The sequence below is a fragment of the Myodes glareolus genome, chromosome 7 (genome assembly GCF_982192425.1).
Source record: "Myodes glareolus chromosome 7, mMyoGla1.1, whole genome shotgun sequence".
NCBI classification, from domain to species: Eukaryota; Metazoa; Chordata; class Mammalia; order Rodentia; family Cricetidae; genus Myodes; species Myodes glareolus.
The window spans coordinates 98,272,748-98,293,560 of record NC_142032.1 but is presented as its reverse complement, the minus strand read 5'-3'; the positions used below and the strand labels follow the sequence as shown (position 1 = coordinate 98,293,560).

General features: G+C 37.7%; 1 protein-coding gene across 1 annotated transcript; it reads right to left on the bottom strand.

The window, feature by feature from the left end:
* Nucleotides 1-1,060: 1,060 nt before the first annotated feature.
* On the bottom strand, nucleotides 1,061-18,330 carry LOC125395233 (interferon-induced very large GTPase 1-like). Its single transcript, XM_048426540.3, is given in 4 exon segments — nucleotides 1,061-2,910; nucleotides 2,913-8,798; nucleotides 15,378-15,579; nucleotides 17,980-18,330. Coding segments are annotated over 2 exon segments (7,299 nt in total). The 5' UTR covers nucleotides 8,797-8,798; nucleotides 15,378-15,579; nucleotides 17,980-18,330; the 3' UTR covers nucleotides 1,061-1,495.
* Nucleotides 18,331-20,813: the final 2,483 nt, after the last annotated feature.

Sequence of the window (20,813 nt, the reverse complement as noted above, 5' to 3'; positions counted from 1 at the left end):
TCCCTGATTGCTTTGCTCCACTCTTATTACCCTTTATTCTCCATTTTGAACTGGTAGCATAATTCTGTGCCATTATTTGAAATATATAAATTTTTATAAATTTTTATTATTATTTATTAAAGACAAAGTTAAGAGTTTGAAGTCTCATATTTACTTAGACTTTGTAGTTTAATCAATGTTGAGACTATCAAATACTACAGGAATTTTTATGTTGAACTAAATGTGTTTTGCTTTATGGTATATCCTTTTGGGGTCACGATTGGAAACTATGATTTGAATGAGAAATGGCCCATAAGCTTATTTATTTCAGCATTTGGTACCTAGTTGGTGCCACTGTTTAGGTAGATGTGAAAATTCTAAGAAATACCTTGTTTCTTCACAGCCTATGCACATTTGCTGTAGGAAGTATAACAGTGGAATAAGGTTTGGTAGTCTGTAGCCCCATTGGCTTACAATTTGCTATCTGTTTCCCATATACTGTTGAGATGTGATCTCTTAGCTTCTTGCTCCTACTTCTTGTTGTGTTCCCCCATAGTGGTGAAATTTAGACCTCTAGAACCTCATCCAAAACAATCATTTTCTTCTGCAACTAGCTTCTAGTTACAGTATTTTATCCCAGGAGCAGGAAATTGTCTCATATAATTATAAAACATTACACCTTACTGGAACAAAATCAGTTTAAGCAGAATTCCAGCTCACAGATTAAATTCAGGTTGGGAGAAATTACAGAGGCTGGAACTTGAGCCAGATGGTCTTACCTCATGACTGGTCAACAAGCAGAGATCAGAGAATGATTGGTGCTCAGGTAACTCTTTCCTTTATATACAGTCTGGGACTGCAGGCCAGGAAATGGGGCTGCCCAGTTAGGGAAGGTCTTCCTACCTTCATTAATCTCTTCCTTATCATCCTTCATGAGCACAGACTGATCTAACCTAAAAAATACCTTTCACTGGTGACCTGGAGTTAAACTGACAATCACTGTTACACATAAGCCTTGATTACCTCACCATCATAATGTAATCTGGGAATGATACATTCTTGGACAGATATGCAAACGAGGTTTTTAATTGTTCGATAGTCTTTATTTTATTGAAAACCTTGTTCATACACTGTATTTTGGTCATGTTTTCCACCTTCCCAAATTCTTTGCCAGTCCTCCCCATTTCCCTATCTACACAAGTTTTTATCTCTCTCTTTCAAACAAGCACACAAAACAGGAAAAATGAGAAATACATGAAAATCACAACACCCCCAACCCAAAAAATAGAAATCAAAGTCAACAAGCCAAAATAATTATCATATTTAGCACATTATATATAAAGCAAGAAATAAAAGTCTGAGAGAAATAAAGTTATTTTAATAGAAAATTTTCAAATTTTGAAATGCTAAGTGATTTTTTTTAACTTAGTTTATAAGGCAGAAGAATGAAGATGTGATGTAAATCAATATTAGACTCCCTTGGATAATGTGAAACTATTATAGCACTGCTAGTGTCCTATTTGTGGCAAATGTTATTTTTCAAATCATCAAGCACTTCCTGCTTTGTGATTTTGGCCCATGAATCTGGAATAGTACCCAATTTTTTAAATTTTTTCCCGTTTTTCTCTTCTAGCTCTGATCTGAAGCGACAGACAAACCATTTCCAATATGGCTGAGCAGATGAGTCTGGGGTGATGCTCCACGTGGCAAAATTGCCTCCTGCTTCTCGATATTTCTTATATGGAAATATTTGGAGGTCATGTAAAATAAATGAACGATCACTTGCCACACAAGTAGTACAGCACTCAGTGGCAAAGTAGTCTGTTTTATGATAATGCCATCCATTTACAGCCTGAGGACGGTGGAATGGCACACTGTGGTCTCCCTCATGTTGGGGAATGGTGTTTGTACAAATTGCTTTACAAAAAGGACACTGCTTCCAGCAGCCACAGAGATGATCAGAGAGAATTTTCTCAATGTCAGGAACCATTTCATCTATGGGCTTACTTGAGCAGTCATCTTTGACTTTCCTCAGTGCAGAATCCAAAGCTGCACTCATGGTTCCTTTGAGAAACTCAGTATCCTTTATTTCCTGGTGCTCGATGCTTATCAGCTCTCTTCTTGGAAAGATCAGATTGCTCCCTAGATGATCACAGAACAAATCCAACCAGTCAGTAGCAGTGCTGTTTTCATCTTTAGCTTCTGCTGTTGCCTCATTAATGGCAGAGAGGATGGCATTCTTGATGTCATCTAAACTTATTTTTAAAAAGGTCTTTATTTTTTCACCTCCTTTTTCAAAACAGTATCTTCTAATGTGATCACTGATATAACCCTTAAAAAAGGATTCTGGATAATGAATGTATTGCCAATACTTATCAAAGTTTTCTTCTTCAGCGAGAGAGTAGAGAATATGCTTTTCCAGGTTAGCCCTGTTGCCATTGAATGCAGGGCAGGTGGCTCGCATGTCCCCAGCTACTTTAGGACCCATCATTTCCCATATGGTGGCAGAGATAGCAGGAGTGAGCTTGATCCACAGAAATTCAACAAAGGATGTGATGGAGGTGGCACCTTGGCAGGAGATCTTAAAACTCATGAAGAAACCATCTTTCTTTCTCTCCAGATAGTTCACAGGATCATTTTCTCTCTTGAATGCCTTGTGCATTTCCTTGAAACTCTTAGATGCTCTTTGGAATAAGCACAAGGATAAGTCAATGGTGTAGTCTCTGGTAAATGTGTATTCTTCCTCAGGGGGAACAGATTTCACTTCATTTTCTATTATCCTCAGGATTTCATGAAAATCACTCTGACTGTAATCACGCTTTTGCTTCCAAATGTTTGTTATTGTTTCATTATTTCTTGAATAAATGTTATTAGTAGTCTTACTAATAGACTCTTGATGATAGACTTCTAAACTCCTTGGAAATATAATACTTTTTTTTTCATTTGGACATGTTTGGAATAATTGATTTCAAACATCTCTCCTGACTTCACTTTCAGTCTTTCCACTATGTTTTTCTCTTTCTTGAAATATTCCAAAAGGATATTTTCAGCATCCAAATCAATGTCAGGCTCTTTGACAGGAGGTGCAGTCAAAGACACATTGGAGATCCAATTTGTCCAAAGTTGGTCGAATTTCTCACGCAACTCTTCATCACTGAATTCTTTACCCTTTACACTCAAAGCCAACTGTCGGCTCCTCTCTAACAGTTCATTTTCATATTGTGACTTTTGGTTATCTAGTCTTTCTTGGCTTTGTTTAAGACCAATAAGTTCATTGCCTTTCCTTCTGGTGTCTGAAATAAGTGTGTCTTTAAGCATTAGTAGCTTATGTTCAAAGTTTGCTTTCCATTGAACTAATATTTCACTGTCTGGGTTTTCTTCAAAATACCTGTCAAATTCTTGCATGATGGTTTCATATTTTGTACTGACTGGACCCTCCAGTGCATTAGTTGTGAGAGTCAGGATTTTCCCATTATGAATCTGATTGTACAGCTGAATTTGTAAATCCAGCACATGACTCCTCAGCTCCCAGGTCCATTGGTTATACATGGTTTCCAGTTTATTCATGGCTATGACCTCTTGGGTGTTTCTGAAACTGAAAATGAAGTTCTCACTGACCAGGGCTTTCCACAAATCCTGAACTCTGAATTTTACATCTGAGATCTTCATGATCCTTCCCTTGGATTCCTGCTGGGCAGTCCTAAGAATACCAGCCTTCAACTCCTGGACATTGTGGCTATAGTGAGGATTAGGAGGTGCCATTGGGGGGTTGCCATCCCAAAGGTGGGCGAAGTAGTAGACATGACTATTGGCATCAAATTTAATTACATCACTGAAGCGAGTTATGTCTGAGCACTCTTCCTGTTCAGCAGCTAATGCTGTCATTTCATCCAGTCTCTGCTCCAGTCTCCTTCGGCCTTCCACAGTTTGGTCTTTAGCTGTAACTTCTCCCACATTCTGATGGACAAAGATGCAACTCGGGGAGATTTTCACTTGTTTCATCCTTAGAAAGGCCTGGACAACTATTTGTAGGATATCCTGCATCTCTGATGGATTCTCCCCAAAAATATTTATCAGAGTCAAGTTTCCAAGGCCAATGACGAATGTTGCCAACTCATTGTCCCGATTCTGGGATTTGTTTTTGAGTTCTGGAGCCCGAAGTCCTTCTGTGTCTACTGCTAGAATATAATCAAAGCCAAGTTCCTTTGTGAATGTCTCATTTACCTTGAGAAGTTGCATATAGGCCCCCCTAGTGCACCGACCCACACTGACTGTGAACTGCAACCCGAATAGGGCATTCAGCAGAGTAGACTTCCCTGAGCTCTGCAGTCCCAGAACAGAGAGAACAAACAGCCTTTTGTCTCCAAGTTTCTCTGAGATCTTCTCAAAAACAGCTGCCACCCACTTTAGAGGCACATATGAAGCATCCCCATCCATTAGCTCAATGGGAAGACCAGAAATCATCAGGTCTGCAGCAATCTGGGGGAGAGAGAAAAAACTTTTATCTCTAGTGCAAGCAGTTTCTTCCAGAGCTTCATAAATCTGGCCAACTTCTCTGAGAAGATGCTCAGTTCCAAAAGTACAATCATGAATCTCTGTGGAGATGGCTTCTATCTGATTCTGCCAGGTTGTCAGGGAGTTACTTTTATATTTCTTATGTTTTTCTGTTTGTACCATTGACCACAAAGATCTTTGTTTCTGCTGTAATTTTTCCAAATGTCCTTTGGTCAAGTTGTGTAAAAAATGACCCAGCCAGTGCAAGATGTAATGTTTAGCAGGAGCTTCATCATGTTCTTGAAGGATTGTAAGAAAAGAACGCATTACATCATTGAGAGGAAAGGCTTTCTCTAATTGTTCATATCGTATTTTTTGTTTCTGAATATCTATATCACTTTTATGTTGTTCAATACTCCGATTTCCCTTTTCTCTCAGATGATAGAGTTCTTTGTCCTTCTTACACCAAGTATGCCACAGTTGTCCCTGAAGAGGTAGTAGGTTTTCCTTTATCTTTGATAATGTCTGCTTTGCTAGTAGGGCCATTATAATCTCAGCCTTTTCTTTGGCATCCTTGCAGAGTCTCTGGTCTTCATCAACCAGGAATCCTTGTCTTCCAGCTATCTGTGAACAGTCTTCTAAGCTAAGAGAAGTATCAGAGACCTCTAGTAAATGTTTAATGGCATTTGTGAGTTCCTCAGTTAATTCTGCCTCATTTCTATTCCTGATGCCAATTCTTACTCTTCTACCAGAACTGTTGGCCAAGACATTTTTTTTATCATCCAACAAGCACACTAGAGGTATTGATGACTGACACAAGTGTCTGACAAGATTCTGGTTTTCTTTGTTTTCATCAGAAGCTGACATGAGGACCACAATGACAGAAGAGATTTCCTGCAGGAAGCTGAGTTGTTGCCTATGGTCCTTGGCATCTCCATGAAGATTGGTGAAGGCCACACACTTATCAAATATGTCCTCATTTTGACCCCCAGGATAGAACCAGGAGATTTCCACCACTCCTTCCATCAGGAGACAATCTTTGCTACTTCCTCTGCAGTGCCTGTGAAAAAACACATCATGTTTACGTTTACTGAGAAGAGAGTTCATGATCTGAGATTTGGAAGCAGAGAAGCCTTTTCCAACTCTAATGAAGGACACAATGGGTGTAGAAACACAGCACATCTGCTGATTCCTGTGACTGTAGCTCTTATTTTGTGGTGATTTACTTGACTCTTGCCAACTTCTCCTGATTTGTCTGAGAGACCACAGAGAAAATTCCATATGAGAAGTGTTGGGATTTGGCACCACAAGGGGGAGTGCAAACTGACAAATGGAAAGTTTGGACAAAATGTATTGCCTGGAAAGATCATCTGCACAGTGGAAAATGGCCATCTGGATGTCCATTGGGTGAATGCATGGCCAGGACATTTTTGCTGATGACTTTACAATATCTTCAGTCTATTCAAATAACTCTTCATATGGATCAAAAGCCTCATTATCCTGATTGTAGGAGCATTTAGAGACCTGGTGTTCTGTGTTTCCATCATCCTTGAAGATCAGTTGTCTCAGCCTGCAATCCAGCATCAGTAGTTTTTGCAGGAAATAGAATGGGAGTTCCTGTTCAGATCTTGGCTCAGACTTGTCAGACATCTTGTAGATCTGGTGGAAATCAGCTTTGCTCATCTTTTTTGGATAGTGATGTTCTAGACCTAGACGTTGGAGTAAGTGTATGAAAGATTCATTGTCCATCACTCCCTTTTTATTGTTTTCAATACGTTGTTGTTTATAAGACTCTTTAATTTCATTACGAAGACTTTGCAATTTTTCTTTCACTATGTCCATACGCAAAGAAGGGCTAATGTCTTTATAGTCCCCATAAATGAGTAATCTCAAATCATTCTCAAGATTTTCCCAATCATGGTGTGCTCCATGTTTTGAGAGGATATTTACAACTTCTTCAGACAACAGTTGTCCTATATGTTGTCTTACTAATACCAAACGCTTTCTTTTCTCACCTGTGGAAATATCTGTGCTTCCAACTGTGGCTCTCAGAGCTGTGAGCACCAGGAATGCCTGGGCCCTGTAATTACAGACATTTTTAAGCTCTTGGTATTTCTGTTGGGAAGTTTGTATTTCATCCAAGAGGAAGTTTAACTCTGCACTCCCAAGAAGAGGCTGAAGAGCATTGTCTTCCAGCCGATAGCCTGCACCAGCTGCAATGGAGTGCAGTAACAGCTGTATGTCGGGCTGCTCTGATTCTCTGAGAAAGTTCAAAAAGGATCTCAGAGCTGTGGTGATGTCACATGTAGCTTTTCTTTGAGCCTCTTCCACTGTTTGTGAAGATTTGTTTTTCATATTCACTTCTACTAGTTTCTTTTTAATTTGCTTTAAAGTCTTAAGGAATTGAGCAAAGGAGATGATTTTGACCTTTTCTTCCTTTGTCTCTGACTGGTAGATACACTCCATAGTAGATGACACTTGTGGGAAGTTTGTCACTTTGTAAACACAAGGTCCTAGAAATCTACACACTTGAGCATTAATAAAGTGGGTTACATAAGCAGCTGTTTCTTTGAGAAAGTTGATTGTGCTAATTAGAAGATTCTGCAGTTGCCAATCTGTAAAAAACATATAAGTCCAAATGTTATAACTTGTGATTTTTTGACTTAAGGCTTTCATGGAATCTATCAGTCTCTTAAGTTTCCTCTCATAATCAGAAGCTTCTTGGAAATTCATATTCTTTTGGAAAAGTCTAATTTCTTGCCCAAGACTGCACAAATATTCATCATCTTGGATTTGAACAGCAAGGCCAGTCAGGACAGTGTAGTTTTCATTTAGACATTTAGCCAATTGAAGTGGGTTCTTAAAATCACTTCTGTGGCTGCTAAGGATGATGTCCCAAACAGGTACCAAATGAAGTTCCTGGTCAATGATAGACCAGGTTTTGTTGCTGGCAAGAAGACCAGCTGTCCAGTGAACAATTCCATTTGTTTCCACTGGTCCACCTATCTGGGCCACAGATAATTGAACATTGAATTGGAACTTTTCATTAGCTACATTCTGGCACGATCTTACATAATGTGAGTGTGATGCTTTCGCCCTTCCAACAACTTTAATCCCACAGCCGCTGGAACTCCCTCTTATGTATCGATCCAAGGCCTCTGCTGTCTGCTGCTTCACATGACCCAGCTGGTCACTGTTGAAACCCTCTGAAATGGCCTTCCAGCAGTAGATTCCCCCAAGGTGTAGAGGGCCTTGATTAGCATGAGAGCCAAACCTATTAAAGAAGTTTTCAATCCTGTTTCTAAGTAAGAAGAATCTGTCTGGTCCATCAGTGTGTTCCAGTTGTTCCTCAATGGTTTTCAGTTCCTTTAGAGCAGCAGGGGAGAGCTGAAGCTGATCACTTCGAAAGTGAAAGGAGGCCAGGGGCACATAACTGAACTTTGCTGAACAGAAATAAGACTGCTCTGAATATGACTGGTGTGTGTCCTTAGATTCTGAATGTTTGCTTTGATCTCTACCACTTTCCAGACTAAATCCCCAGCATCCACCTGTGGCTGATGCCATTGCTCCAAATCCCAGCTTTTCCACAGTCTTGGTGAACAGGGATTCTGCTTGAGATGATGTGAATTCTCTTGTTTCCATCCGTTTTCCTTGCTCAGGTCCAAAGAGGAAGAATTCCTTGGGGACCCTGAGTAGCTCTTCTCTTTTCACTACCAGGTCCCCGTGTTTGCTTGTCTTATAAATTCCCTGGAGAGCCAGTCCTCCAGATGCCCATCTTACCAGGTCTCTCTCTGGGAGGTTTCCACTGTGGGGAAGTTTGGGATCCATATCCTTGAGATGTCTCACCATTGTTTCAGTGACATCTTTGAGGGGTACTTCCGGTCCTGGCCAGCACTCTTCGGGGATCTCCATTGCTTGCCTCAGCTCTGATTCTTTCCTCCTCACTTCGTCTTCCTGTCTGTGTTTCCCTTCTGACTGCAAGGCCCTCAGTTCCTGCAGTGCCTGTTCTGCCTGCTGCTGTCTGTTCCTTATCATCTCCCCAGGACTCTCCTGGAACTCTGCAGCACTGTTTGGCTGTGAGAGGTCAAGCAACTTTTTCAGAGCCCGTTGCTCCCATGTGTGTTGTGTCTGGGACTTCAACTTCTGGAGGTCTTTTTCTTCCAAGTGTTGTAGGGCCTGGACACAGGTCACACCCAGATCTTTCCGAAGCCTAGGTAGCCAGTAGTCAACAGACAAACCCACTTCTGTCAGCATCTCCTGAAGATCTTGCTGTTTTCTGTGTCTGGGCTGAGACTTTTCAGGAAACTTCTTTGCTGTGTTCATGGCTGTGTGAAGAACAGGTACTAAGTTAATCGATGCCCGATTCTTTTGTAGTGTTAGTTTCTTGGCTAACAGAATGAATGTCCTGAGTCTATAAGTCTGCAGGAACTTCTCATCTTTGCTTTTAATTGTGAAGTTGTGTTTTCACTAGTAAGTTTGTCACATTATTGTCCACATTTGAACTAAATGTTGCTAATGTATCTAATTGTTATTGTGACGTACCTTGTAATACACTGCTTTATAGCACTTCCTCCTCCAGGGTATAAAAAGGAGCAAAACAATGGCTCAAATGCAAAAATATGCTAGTTGATTTTTCATTTCTAAAACACGACTTTTTCAACAGTTCTTTAGCTTTTCTGAATTGGTTTCTGTGAAGCATATCTACTCTTGCCATTCATAATTTTTGTCACTGCATCTTAAATCATACAATATTGGTTTTGTCTCCCATGATTCTAAACACACCTTTACCTTGGTTGATGCTTATTTATTTGTGACTTCTCATTTTGCTCTTTGATGTATTAAACAGCTCCCAATGTACTGGTACCAGCCATATTTATATATGCATATTCTAATCCACTACTCTACCCAACTCATTTTATGGAGTTATTCTCACACCTCTACACACACACACACACACACACACACACACACACCTCAGTGCATTTATGCATAAGACAAAGGAGACTGTATTTGCTTCAATTGCATATATTACTTAAGTTTCTAATTTTCCTATATTCCTGTCCTATTCAGAGGCACCCTCATATTAACTAACTATTATTATATTTATCTTTCTTCTACTTAATATAAATTTAAATGACTTTTAAATGACTTCTCCAATCTCTCTTTATACTTGTTTTCTTTGCATTCCTATGAGATTTTCATTATATTTTGCATCTATATGCATTTATTGTAATGGCTATAACAGGCATCACTTCTGATACTTGTTTCTTTTCTACTCTTCAAGATTCATTTTTAAATCAATTATAATTCAACATTATTAGGGTGCATATGTTTTACTTTGTAAAGCTTCTTTTCCTATATATTGTACTGATATGTACTGCCCGTGGTGAGGAATTTGGAAATATGAAGAAGAGAAAGAACACACAGAGTGTTTTCTATCAGTGTTTTTAAGTTCTCATCTCCATAAAAAAGATGTCAGACATACAGAACAAACCCTGAATACCAAACAAAGTAGAATTTGTTCTCAAAGTTACACAGTAGAGAGTTACTGGGAGTTTCTTAAGTAAGAGTTAAATTGAACAGGCTTTTTAATTGTGTACCTCTTATCAGTTGCAGAGGATAGTTGATGAGTTAATTTGTTTGCATGTTATTTTTTATTAGGGTGACACAATAAAACCATTTAATTTATTTGTAATATTGAATGTAGATAAGAATGTTAGACATGTTTTTGGTTTAGTTTCCTTGTGAGACCTAGTTTTGTGGTTACTGATCTCATGCATAGAGATTATATTACATACATGACATTTTTCTCCTGACTTCCCTCTGCTCACCAATAAATCTTCATCTCAGAAACATGAGATTAACATCATTATTAAATGGTGAGTTCAACTGCTTTTCTACTCTTTGTATTTCTTCTGTGTGAAAAAGACAAAAGAAGGCTCACTCTAGGTGCCTGTGTGCTGATTTTTGATTTCTCGGAATCCAGAATGGTGAGGCTTAAATTGTTTTTGTTGTAAATTTTTATTTTTGGTGTGTCTGTTAAAAAACTGATTGAAGAAGACAGAAATTGGTGAGTAGAGCTGAACTGTTAGGACAATACCTGAGAGATGAAGTGTCAGGATAAACACCTGGGAGATGAAGTGTCATGATAAACACCTGGGAGATGAAGTGTCAGGATAAACACCTGGGAGATGAAGTGTCAGGATAAACACCTGGGAGATGAAGTGTCAGGATAAACACCTGGGAGATGAAGTGTCACAATAATCACCTGATGATATGGAAGCAGCATGACAAATACGTGTTGGAAAGAATTTGGAAGCACATGAGGAATCAAAACTACATTACAGCCCATACAGGGCTGTGGGCAGTTTTGCTGAGGACCCTGACTAAGAGCAGAACTACGAGAATATCTGTATCTTTTCGGAGATGAACTGAGTTGTTACGATTCAGACAATGTTAGACAAATGTGTGTTGTATGTAGTACACCATCTCTGTACTTCATCCCTGGCAGAAATGAGGAATGAGCTGTTGGAAGCCAGATGTAAGACCAATCTTATGATGAGGCAAATAACATCACTAAATTGTTAGTATAGAAGAACAGGATAAAGATCATTCAAGAATGATTAGATATAGTCTGCAATGATCTCAACATTGCAGCATGATCTTGAATGTATGTGAGTCCAGATTTAATCTCCATAACAAAAATGAAAAAAGAAATTATTTTATGAATTCACCCTTATAAAGTTTTATATTTATCAACAATGAGTAAACTTTCTAAAAGGAAACACTTGACCTAGATTACACCCATGAAATATGTGACATATGCAAGAAGATATTACACCAGATTGAAAATAATTTCTCCCTAAAAATAAATACATACTTCCTAATTGATTCTCTGAGGTCATTGATACCTTACTTCTAAATTCTGATTAAGACATGACAGGAAAGATAATCTGAAAACAAATATCTCTTATTTCCCAGAAAAAATATTATTTAAAATCCAACAATATATAATAGAATTTTGAACATGGACAACAGGGATTTATCTAGCGGAAGCAAACTAGATTTACAGTAAAGAACAATGAACATATATCCTATAAGCACAGTAAAGAAAATTATATGATTATATCTATCAGACAAAAGAGCATTTTAAATAATTAAACTCCCAATCATGATTTAAAAATCTCAGCAAATAGGAAAATAGGGGAAAATACTTCAATTTGGTAAAAAAATATGCAAAAAGCATATAGGTAACATATTTAATATTAGAAAACAGATGCTTTTGCATTAAGATCAGGAACAAAGCAAGGATCCAATTGTCATAACTCTTATTCAATAGCCAACCTGAAGTCTTGGGTAATAAAGAAGATAAACAAAGCAACTAAAATGCATACACAAGAAAGAAATAGCTGAAAAGAAACTACCTTTATTCAGAGATAATATCACTTAGTATGTAGAAAATAAAACCTTCCTTAAACTAGCATGAATATAAGAAAATCTCCCTTATAATGAGTTAAAATTAGAAAGATTGCTCCTTGTATATAAACAAGGAATAAGTGAGTAGTATTTCAAATTGAAAGCACATTACTATTTACATGAATACCAAGAATAAACATTCAATGTAAACATAAAAATATGTACAAACATATGAAGAAGACTGTAAAATCCTGATGAAACTGATTAAAGAGTATGTAAAGTAATGAGGCCATATACCTTAATTTATGCTTTTAAAATTCTAATTGCCCTATTGATCTCTAGATGAAAAGAATCAACAGAATGTACGTACAGCTAAATTATAAGAATAAGTTTATTACATTGGCTCATGTGATATGAAGAGGGCTCCTGGACAATGTTCAACTACATGCTCCAGAGACTGAGAACTAGTTCCCAGCCCAGGAAGCACTCTCAGTCTAATGCTGAAAGCCTTGGGGAGTTGCTGGAATTGAGTCCATTGTGAAGAGCTGAAGAGCTGGCCTCTAATGTCAGCAGGTGCCAACACCAGTAGAAGCCATCACTGTGAAAAGTAAGACTGACCCTCTGTGTGCTGCCTCCATCCACTTCCTCACAGAACAGTTTACCCCATAGGTAATCTCACCCTTATTCAGAGCAGGGGCTTCCTCACTGTCTGACATGTCAACCCTACCTGAAAAGCTCGCCATAGCCATACAAATGCATTGTACAAGTTCTAGAGTTCTACCTAGTTCCATTGTCACTTAATGGCAACTATCCCACTAGCTCTTTACAGCTTGTTCATTATAGATTCTCTACAACCTTATCAAAATCCCCACCAAGTTACTTTCTGAATAGTAAACCAGACAAAGTTTAGATGAAACAACAAGAGGTACAGAACAACCAGCATATAATATTAAAGGAAAAAAGTAGAATATTGACATCTCAAGGCTTAATAGAAAAAGATACACCAATAAATGGCACATGGCATTGATGGAGACTTTTTAAAAAATCAGTGGAAAACAATAGGGTCCAAATGTATAATATGCAAATAGAATTAAGTATCTTTAGACCAAGGGTCAAGAACATTACCACAATGGAAAGGCTAATTTTCTCCCGCATATGGTTCTGAAAATCTTCATATCAACATCCATATATATTTAAAAATTCATGGTGTATACATAGTTTTTGAAACAATGAACTAAGTGAAGAATATGGGATCCAAAAAAATCACAGATTATATCTATATATCTACTGTTAAATCTAATACTTTGAAACTACTTTGCTACTCTTATTACTTATAAACCCAGGAAAGTGATATTTTAAAGTTCATTTTATAAATTACAACAGTGGGTTAAGTACAAACTTAGATAATTTCTATTTTTAAAGCTCTAATAAATATCTAAAATACTCTATTTAAGATATAGCTCATTTAGAACAATACTCTTTAATTCATAAAATATTTTTATTAAGCTATCAATTTATGACTACATAAATATTAATATTCCTAAGCATTTTCACAAAAATCAATAAATTGAATTTTACTAATTAATTGATTTAAAAATAGTCAAATGTAGATGTAACTAAAGAAGTCCACAAGAGCCCAGAATAAAGGATAACAACTTTTTGTTTAGGGAACACTCACAATAAGAGAGCTGCCACAGTCCTCTGTGGGTACTAGGAGCTGCATACAGAAACTTAGACCACCAGCCAAGAGAGTGTGCATGCTCCCTGTTTGTACTTATCAGCCTACACATTCTACCTCAGACCACAGCCTAATGGGCCAGTTTCCAAAAAGCTATTGTCTGAATGATTCCACAACACCTTCTCCTTTTGTCTAAATAAGAGGGTTCTAAATCTAATCCAAAACTATATGCAATTATCAAGTATTGTCCAGGAGAAAGAAAAGGCAAAAACAAAAAAGAACTACAACCAACATAAACAACATCAAGCAAGAAACACATGCTAAATGTCCAGTCTAAAGTAATCAGCAAATAATAAAGATTATTTCAATAATTGTTCTATCCTGAGGAGTCTAAGTCTTACACTAAAAATATCTTAGTTAAGTTATGAGAGGAAAGTAGGTATGACTATCTAGTCTTGAACACCATCAAAGACCTGAGAGAGTAAATAATATTGCCTGAGTAAGAAGGAAGTGAAAGCAAACCATTTCAAAAAAGGTGTAAGAAATGACGGAAACAGCTGACTTCCTGAGCAATCACCCAAAGTCTCATTTGTAACATTGAGATCACCAAATTTGGCCAAGGCCTAGGGTATTTGACACACCATTTTCAGAAGCAGGAAAATTTAAAAGACAGTCCTAATTTAGGTTGGCAAGGTTTGGCAATTGTTTTTGCTTGTCCAGTTTAAACAGTGCACATATTGTCATTAGTTGAGGCAAGGGAAGTTCCTTGCCCACAGGCCAGTCTTGTTAAGAAGAAAACAAGCTCCAAGTGCATCCACCATTCTCTTTGGAATAGACCAGTGCTGTGGGGAGCAATTGTATCTCATGTCAATAGAATCCTGAGTTATTTAAATGCCACATTCTGTAGGTCTTTGAAGTGCTTGAAGATACCTATCTATGTGGAGCACATCTATGTGCTAGAGAACTTGACTAGCCTAACTAATAGTGTGACAAACATGGATGACTATTGACCTGTAATTCTTAATACCTATATAGCCTTAAGACTAAGGCTTCAAATTATAAAAATAAACAGTCTTTAAACAGATGTACAGCAAATGAGAACAATGACCTCATAAATGTAAGGTATATCAGAGGTAGAAACATATAGTACAATATGATATATATATATATATATCTTAAATTGTTTCAATTTGCAAAATATCTTAAGCAGAGGTAGAAACATACATACACACAATAAGATAAAATAACTTTGCATATGTGCACAGATATTATAAACAGAAGTAGGAAGACATATAACATAACAAATGCAATTTAAACTTATATAAATATACATATTGTCTTAGAAATATAAAGATAATTTTATGTATGTAAAACCTACAAGAATCTATACCAATGTAAATTGTCTATAACTAATAGTTACCTGCTAATATAACTAATAGTAAATATGCTAATCTATTCATTATCCATTCCCATCAATTCCCCCCTCCTTTTTAAGGATATTTCATATATATATATATATATATATATATATATATATATATATATATATATATATATAAAATATATTAGTTCTATATATATATTAGTTTAAAATATCAAACGAATAGCAGCTATGGCTAAGAATCTATGTGTCCCAGGTAGGTCATATAACTCCTCTAGAATTTCATCCATAGTAGAAATAAATAGGTTTATAAATTCCTGGATGGTGATATTATCTGACATTATCTTCAGAATAATTTTCAAATTTCAAAAAAGATATTTATTTATTGATTTATTGATCAATCTAATATTTAGTTATCAAATAACTTACCTCAGTTAAAATCCTCAGAAAATGGTTGTAGGTGTAATAATATAGATTGACCAGCAGGTGGAGGTGTTGTTCTGTTGACTGGGTCAATCGGATAAGGGTTTAAAGTATAATAATGATGTTGACCAGCAGGTGTTGCAGTTGTACCGCCAGAGAGGTCCAGGGACACTGACGCTTAGGTCTTCTTGTCCCAACGTTGCCCAGCCTGTGAATTTATAAACAAAACTTCAAAACCAAACTGAATGGATATTTGTTAAAGAAAAAGGGGGAAAAGTGCACGTGGACAGCGGGAGTCAAGGGAAGCCACAGGAGTCACAAGGCAGGAGTTGTATGGGAGTGACAACAGCCTCAGGGGTCAGGGGAAGCCACGTGGGAACTGTGGGGAGGACAGAAAGCTAAGGGGGGGCATAGTGGGAGGAGAAGTGGAACCCAATCGTTTGGATTCTGGCCACATGGACATTGGGCACTAGGATGTAGGCATAATTAAGGAACGCCACAAGAACCCAGAACAAAGGATAACAACTGTTTATTTGGGGAACACGAACAATAAGAAAACAGCTGTGATCCTTTACTCTGTCAGCGCTGGAAGCTGCATGCAAAAACTCAGACCACCATCCAAGAGAGAGTACAAGTTTCTTGTCTGCACTTATCAGTCCACACATAGTACCTCAGACCACATCCTAATAGACTGGTATCCAAAAGACTATTGGTTCAATGAATTCTCACAACAAAAAAAAAAAAAGAAAAAAAAAGAAAACATAAAATGTTTTATGTTACTCCAATATCTTTGGTATACATGTAAATTCTTTGATTAAATTAATTGGCATGGAATTTTTTCACAAAAAAATTCCCATGTACAAATGATAATTTTAAGATTTTTATCAAGGTTGTGATACACACAAATTGATAAATACACCTACATAAACATTTGTCAGATAAGTTTGTGTTACTTTTTATTTTTTACAATTGAAATTTCAGAGGAAACAATCCCACATCATTAACATTAATTATATAGGTAAGCTTACTTAATATATTTCTTTTAAAAAGTTATTCATGTAGCGATACTAAACAAGATCTTAACAATAAATATTAGCTAAGAATTGTGAGTTTAATATGTAAAAACTATTTGCTACATGATTGTGCTCTCCCCTCTTAAAAGAAAGTAGACAAAACAGCTTTCTCCCCAAGTTTCTTATCTTGGCCAATTTAAGACCATAAAGACAGAAGACTAAAATGAAAAAGTCTGCAAGACTGCTAATGGGTTTTGCTTGAGTTTCAAATATACCTTCCTATGCATCCATTTTAAATATATATATCTTGTTAATAAGCAAGAGTTTTCTAATTTTTGTCAGTTCAAATATATATAAGGGATATTAAGTAAAATTAAAGAGATAAAATTTTATGAACACAAAGCTTATTTTAGTAAGGAGAATAAAAGCATAATTTTAGATGAGAGGGTATTTGATTTGTAAATTTTATTTTAAGGTAAAAGATTGTTCATAAGTAAAAAGAGACATGGAAAAACTGAAAGTTAACATGTATCATAAAATGGCTTATAAAAGCTGAAATTTGGAAATGGTATATTGAGTCAGTGAAATGATTCTGTGGGCAAAGACATCCAAGGACCCGAGTTTGGTCCACAGAACTCCTGTGTTAGGTGAAACAGACTTTCACAAGTTATCCCCTGAACTTCCACATGTATGCCCTGGCACACATATCCCCAACACACACACACACACACACACACACACACACACACACACACAAATCCATAGACGCAATTAAGTAAATATGAAAGTATTATTGATTTATAAAAGCTTCCTAAAGGGTGAGGATTTTATGTTTTATCAGAATAACTGTGTGTTTTCTAATTAAGAAACTAGATCTGAAAAGAATAAATATTTGTTTAAAATTATTTGAAAGATTTATTTTAATGTTGTACAACTAACTTTATTCATTCTTCCATGCTGTTGTAACCGACAGTCTGGGTGCTCAATAACCACAGGTAGGGGGTCAAATCAATGAGGATCTTCAGGCCAAAAAGAAAATAAATATGTTGGTCATTGCTCCCAGGTCACCAGATCACCAAGGGAGCAGCGGAGAGGGCACCTCTAAGAGGGTCTTATCCCTCCAGGAAATCAGCTGTCTTCCTGATCATAGACGACAAGGAGAGAGATTTAGAGACTGGACTGTAACCAGTGCACACTTCACATAATGGTGACCACCACAGAAGGAAATTTTCAGTGTTTCCAAGAAGTCATGGTCAACAAGACCCTGACCCTTCCCAACATGTGACACAACTGGTAAAGAGATATTGAGAGCCAGCAAAAGAAGGCTGAGGGGAGGCAGATTTTACCTCCCAGCTTTCAGAATACAGCACTGTTTAAATATTTAATTTCTGTTCTGTTGTTAATTTTTGGAGGTGCCATGAACTAACATGTGGTTTTGATATAAGCTTTAGGTTCTAGTAGCATGGCAATGTTAAAATCCCATATGTGGCGCTAGCATGTCCCACGAGTATCTATAATTTTCATCATTTCTCGTTCTCCTCTAGCTTCTGTGTCTGTTGTACTTTTCTGTCCTCTCGTTCCCCCTTTTCACTTACTTGTCTTCTTGAAGCCAAGCTCCTGTCTTCAGGCTGCTGTCCCAGAGAGAAGTGAGAGGAGGTTATGCCCCTTCCTCGAGGCTGCCAGGCTGCTGACCATCAGGGAGGCAGAGGCTGAATTTCCCCCTGAGGAGGAGGCACCTCCCCTTTCCTTCCTGTTGAGAGGATTTGTTCATTTCTTGCTTATATTTGTACTTGTGTCATGAGAATCAGGGTCCCTTGTGTAAATTCTTGTCATTGAAAACTTAAAAATGGCCTGAGGGAGAAACTTAAAGACATATTTATTGGACTTTTAGAGAAAACAAAAACAAGAATCCTGGGTTTCAGTCTTAGAAGCTGGCAAGAGCAGGTGGTTGGTAAGAGGAAGTAAGTCATATGTTCAGAATCAGAGCTTTAAAATAGAAAGCAGGCAGGCTCAGCAATGGTGTTAACTGTTTTGTCACACTGTGTGCCCGTGTGGGGGACAGGTTCTGTCACCTATTCATGGTAAACCAACTAAAAGGAGTCAAGTTAATAACAAAAACAGAAAAGGGTTTTATTCAATATGGGCACATAGGGAAGAAGCATAAAGATATTCAGAGACCTCTCACCATATCTTTATCGTCCTTACAGAAAGAAGGAAGAGATTCATAAGTAAGCAGTCTGGTCAAGGTGTGGTCCAGTGACTATCATTGCCTTAGCCCTGGTTTCTCCTGTAAGATCACCTGCAAGCAAGTCACTGGGCACTGTATTGAAGAACTGTCTTAATCAGAGAAGTTAACCTGTTAAGAACTACCCTAGGAATGATCAACAGCCTTCTGATGGCAGCCCACATAAAAGAACATGAGAGAAGCAAAGTTTTGCCTTCTGCTGCCTGCCTTTATTCTTTCTGGAGGTTTGCCTCTTCCTTTGCTGTCGCCGTGGCATTCCTTTGCTGATATTAGAACCAACTTCTTCAGGATTCTAATATAAATCAATAGCCAGAAGACCTCTAGGCCCCTAGCACCATACTGGATTTCTTGAGACGTTCATCCTTACGAATTAGCACATTTACTCAGTCTTCTGGTCTGAGACAGTCATTGTTGGACTAGTCAGACAGTATCACGTGAACCACCATTTAATATGTATTCATTCTATTGGTTCTGATTTTTTACCAAACCCTGGCTAAATATAATACTTGACAATTTTTACATCTTTCTCTGGAAGACAGCCTCTGCTTCTGCCTGCAAGTTCCTTCTCAGGAGCACACCATGCCAGAAACAGACACATTTGTGTCTTTCCATCATGTCAGAATTTATTACTAACATAAATTCATAAGGTTCTCCAATTTTAGGGATATAATTTGCCAGATAATCCCAACTATTTTGGTGGTCTGATAGTGGCAAATGCAATTTCCTTTTACCTCAATTTTAATTATTTAATATTAACTCTCATATCACACGTCTCATAGTACATAAAAAGTGCCTTTTATGCAGTTTACAAAATGAATTTGTGTTAAATAGGTTACAGAAGAGTTTAAGAGGTTGGGGAGATGGATTGAGAGAAATACAAGCAGAGTCTGTATTGATAAGATAAGGAACCCATAACTAGACATGGGAAAGTCATGGTCCAGGGTCAGGTGGAAGTCCAGCTGTAAGGGGAAGTAGCAGGTAATGGTGTGCTCAGGCCCATCAGGTGAGCACATGTTTGGGCCACATCAACAGCAGGGAATCAAGCAAAGTTCAGTCCCCAGGAACAGTCAGAGATTCTCTGCCTGTTGGCCCCTGACACACATAAGAGTTGTTGGATGATAGGTGGGTTTCGGGGCTACTGTGATAGTGCTGGGTTCCTGCTGTTTGATGGTGAAGGAGGCTTGTCCTCTCCTTTTTTTGTTAAGTTCTTGGTCTTGTTTCTGCCATACATATTTCATACATGTGCCCATGTTACAGTAAAGAATAGCGTCTGCCTATGAGTGAATACATGTCAGTGTTTTCTCATTTAAAATTCAGTCCAAGGGGTCTAGTTAATCACCTGGTCAAGGAACCTTTCCTCCATTCCAGGAAAGTGGAGCTACCTTAAGCGATGCTAAAGAGATAGAAAAAATAATTTAATTATCCCTTCAGTGATATAATGTCCTTTTCTTTCTCAGAATTCCAGGCTCTGGTGCAGTAGCCTAGAACCAAGGCCATCCAGTTTCATAAGTTTGTCCCTTTACGGAGTTACTCAGAAAAGTGTAACTCTTCCTTTGCTTCTGTCTGCCCATATTATGAGCATGCTTTCCCTGACACACTTGACTTCCCTCATCTTCTAAAGCTCCCTTCCTGCCATGCTGCTGCTTCTCCACCGTGTGGCTGACCTCTCTGCAGCAGAACTCTTTAAAGTATGGCTTTTTGATGGGAATTACATTGAACCTATAGATTGCTTTTGGTAGAATTGCCATTTTTACTATGTTGATTCTCTCAATCCAAGAGCAGGGGAGGTCTTTCCATTTTCTGGTATCCTCCTCAATTTCTTTCTTCAAGGACTTAAAGTTCTTGTCAAATAGGTCTTTCATTGGCTTGGTTAGAGTTACCCCAAGATATTTTATGCTATTTGTGGCTATCGTGAAAGGTGATGTTTCTCTGATTTCCCTCTCTGCTTCTTTATCCTTTGTGTATAGGAGGGCAATCGATTTTTTGGAGTTGATTTTGTATCCTGCCACATTACTAAAGGAGTTTATCAACTGCAGGAGTTCTTTGGTAGAGTTTTTGGGGTCGCTTATGTACACTATCATATGGTTCGCAAATAACAAAAGTTTAACTTCATCCTTTCCAATTCGAATCCCCTTGATCCCCTTATGTTGTCTTATTGCTATTGAGAGAACTTCAAGCACTATA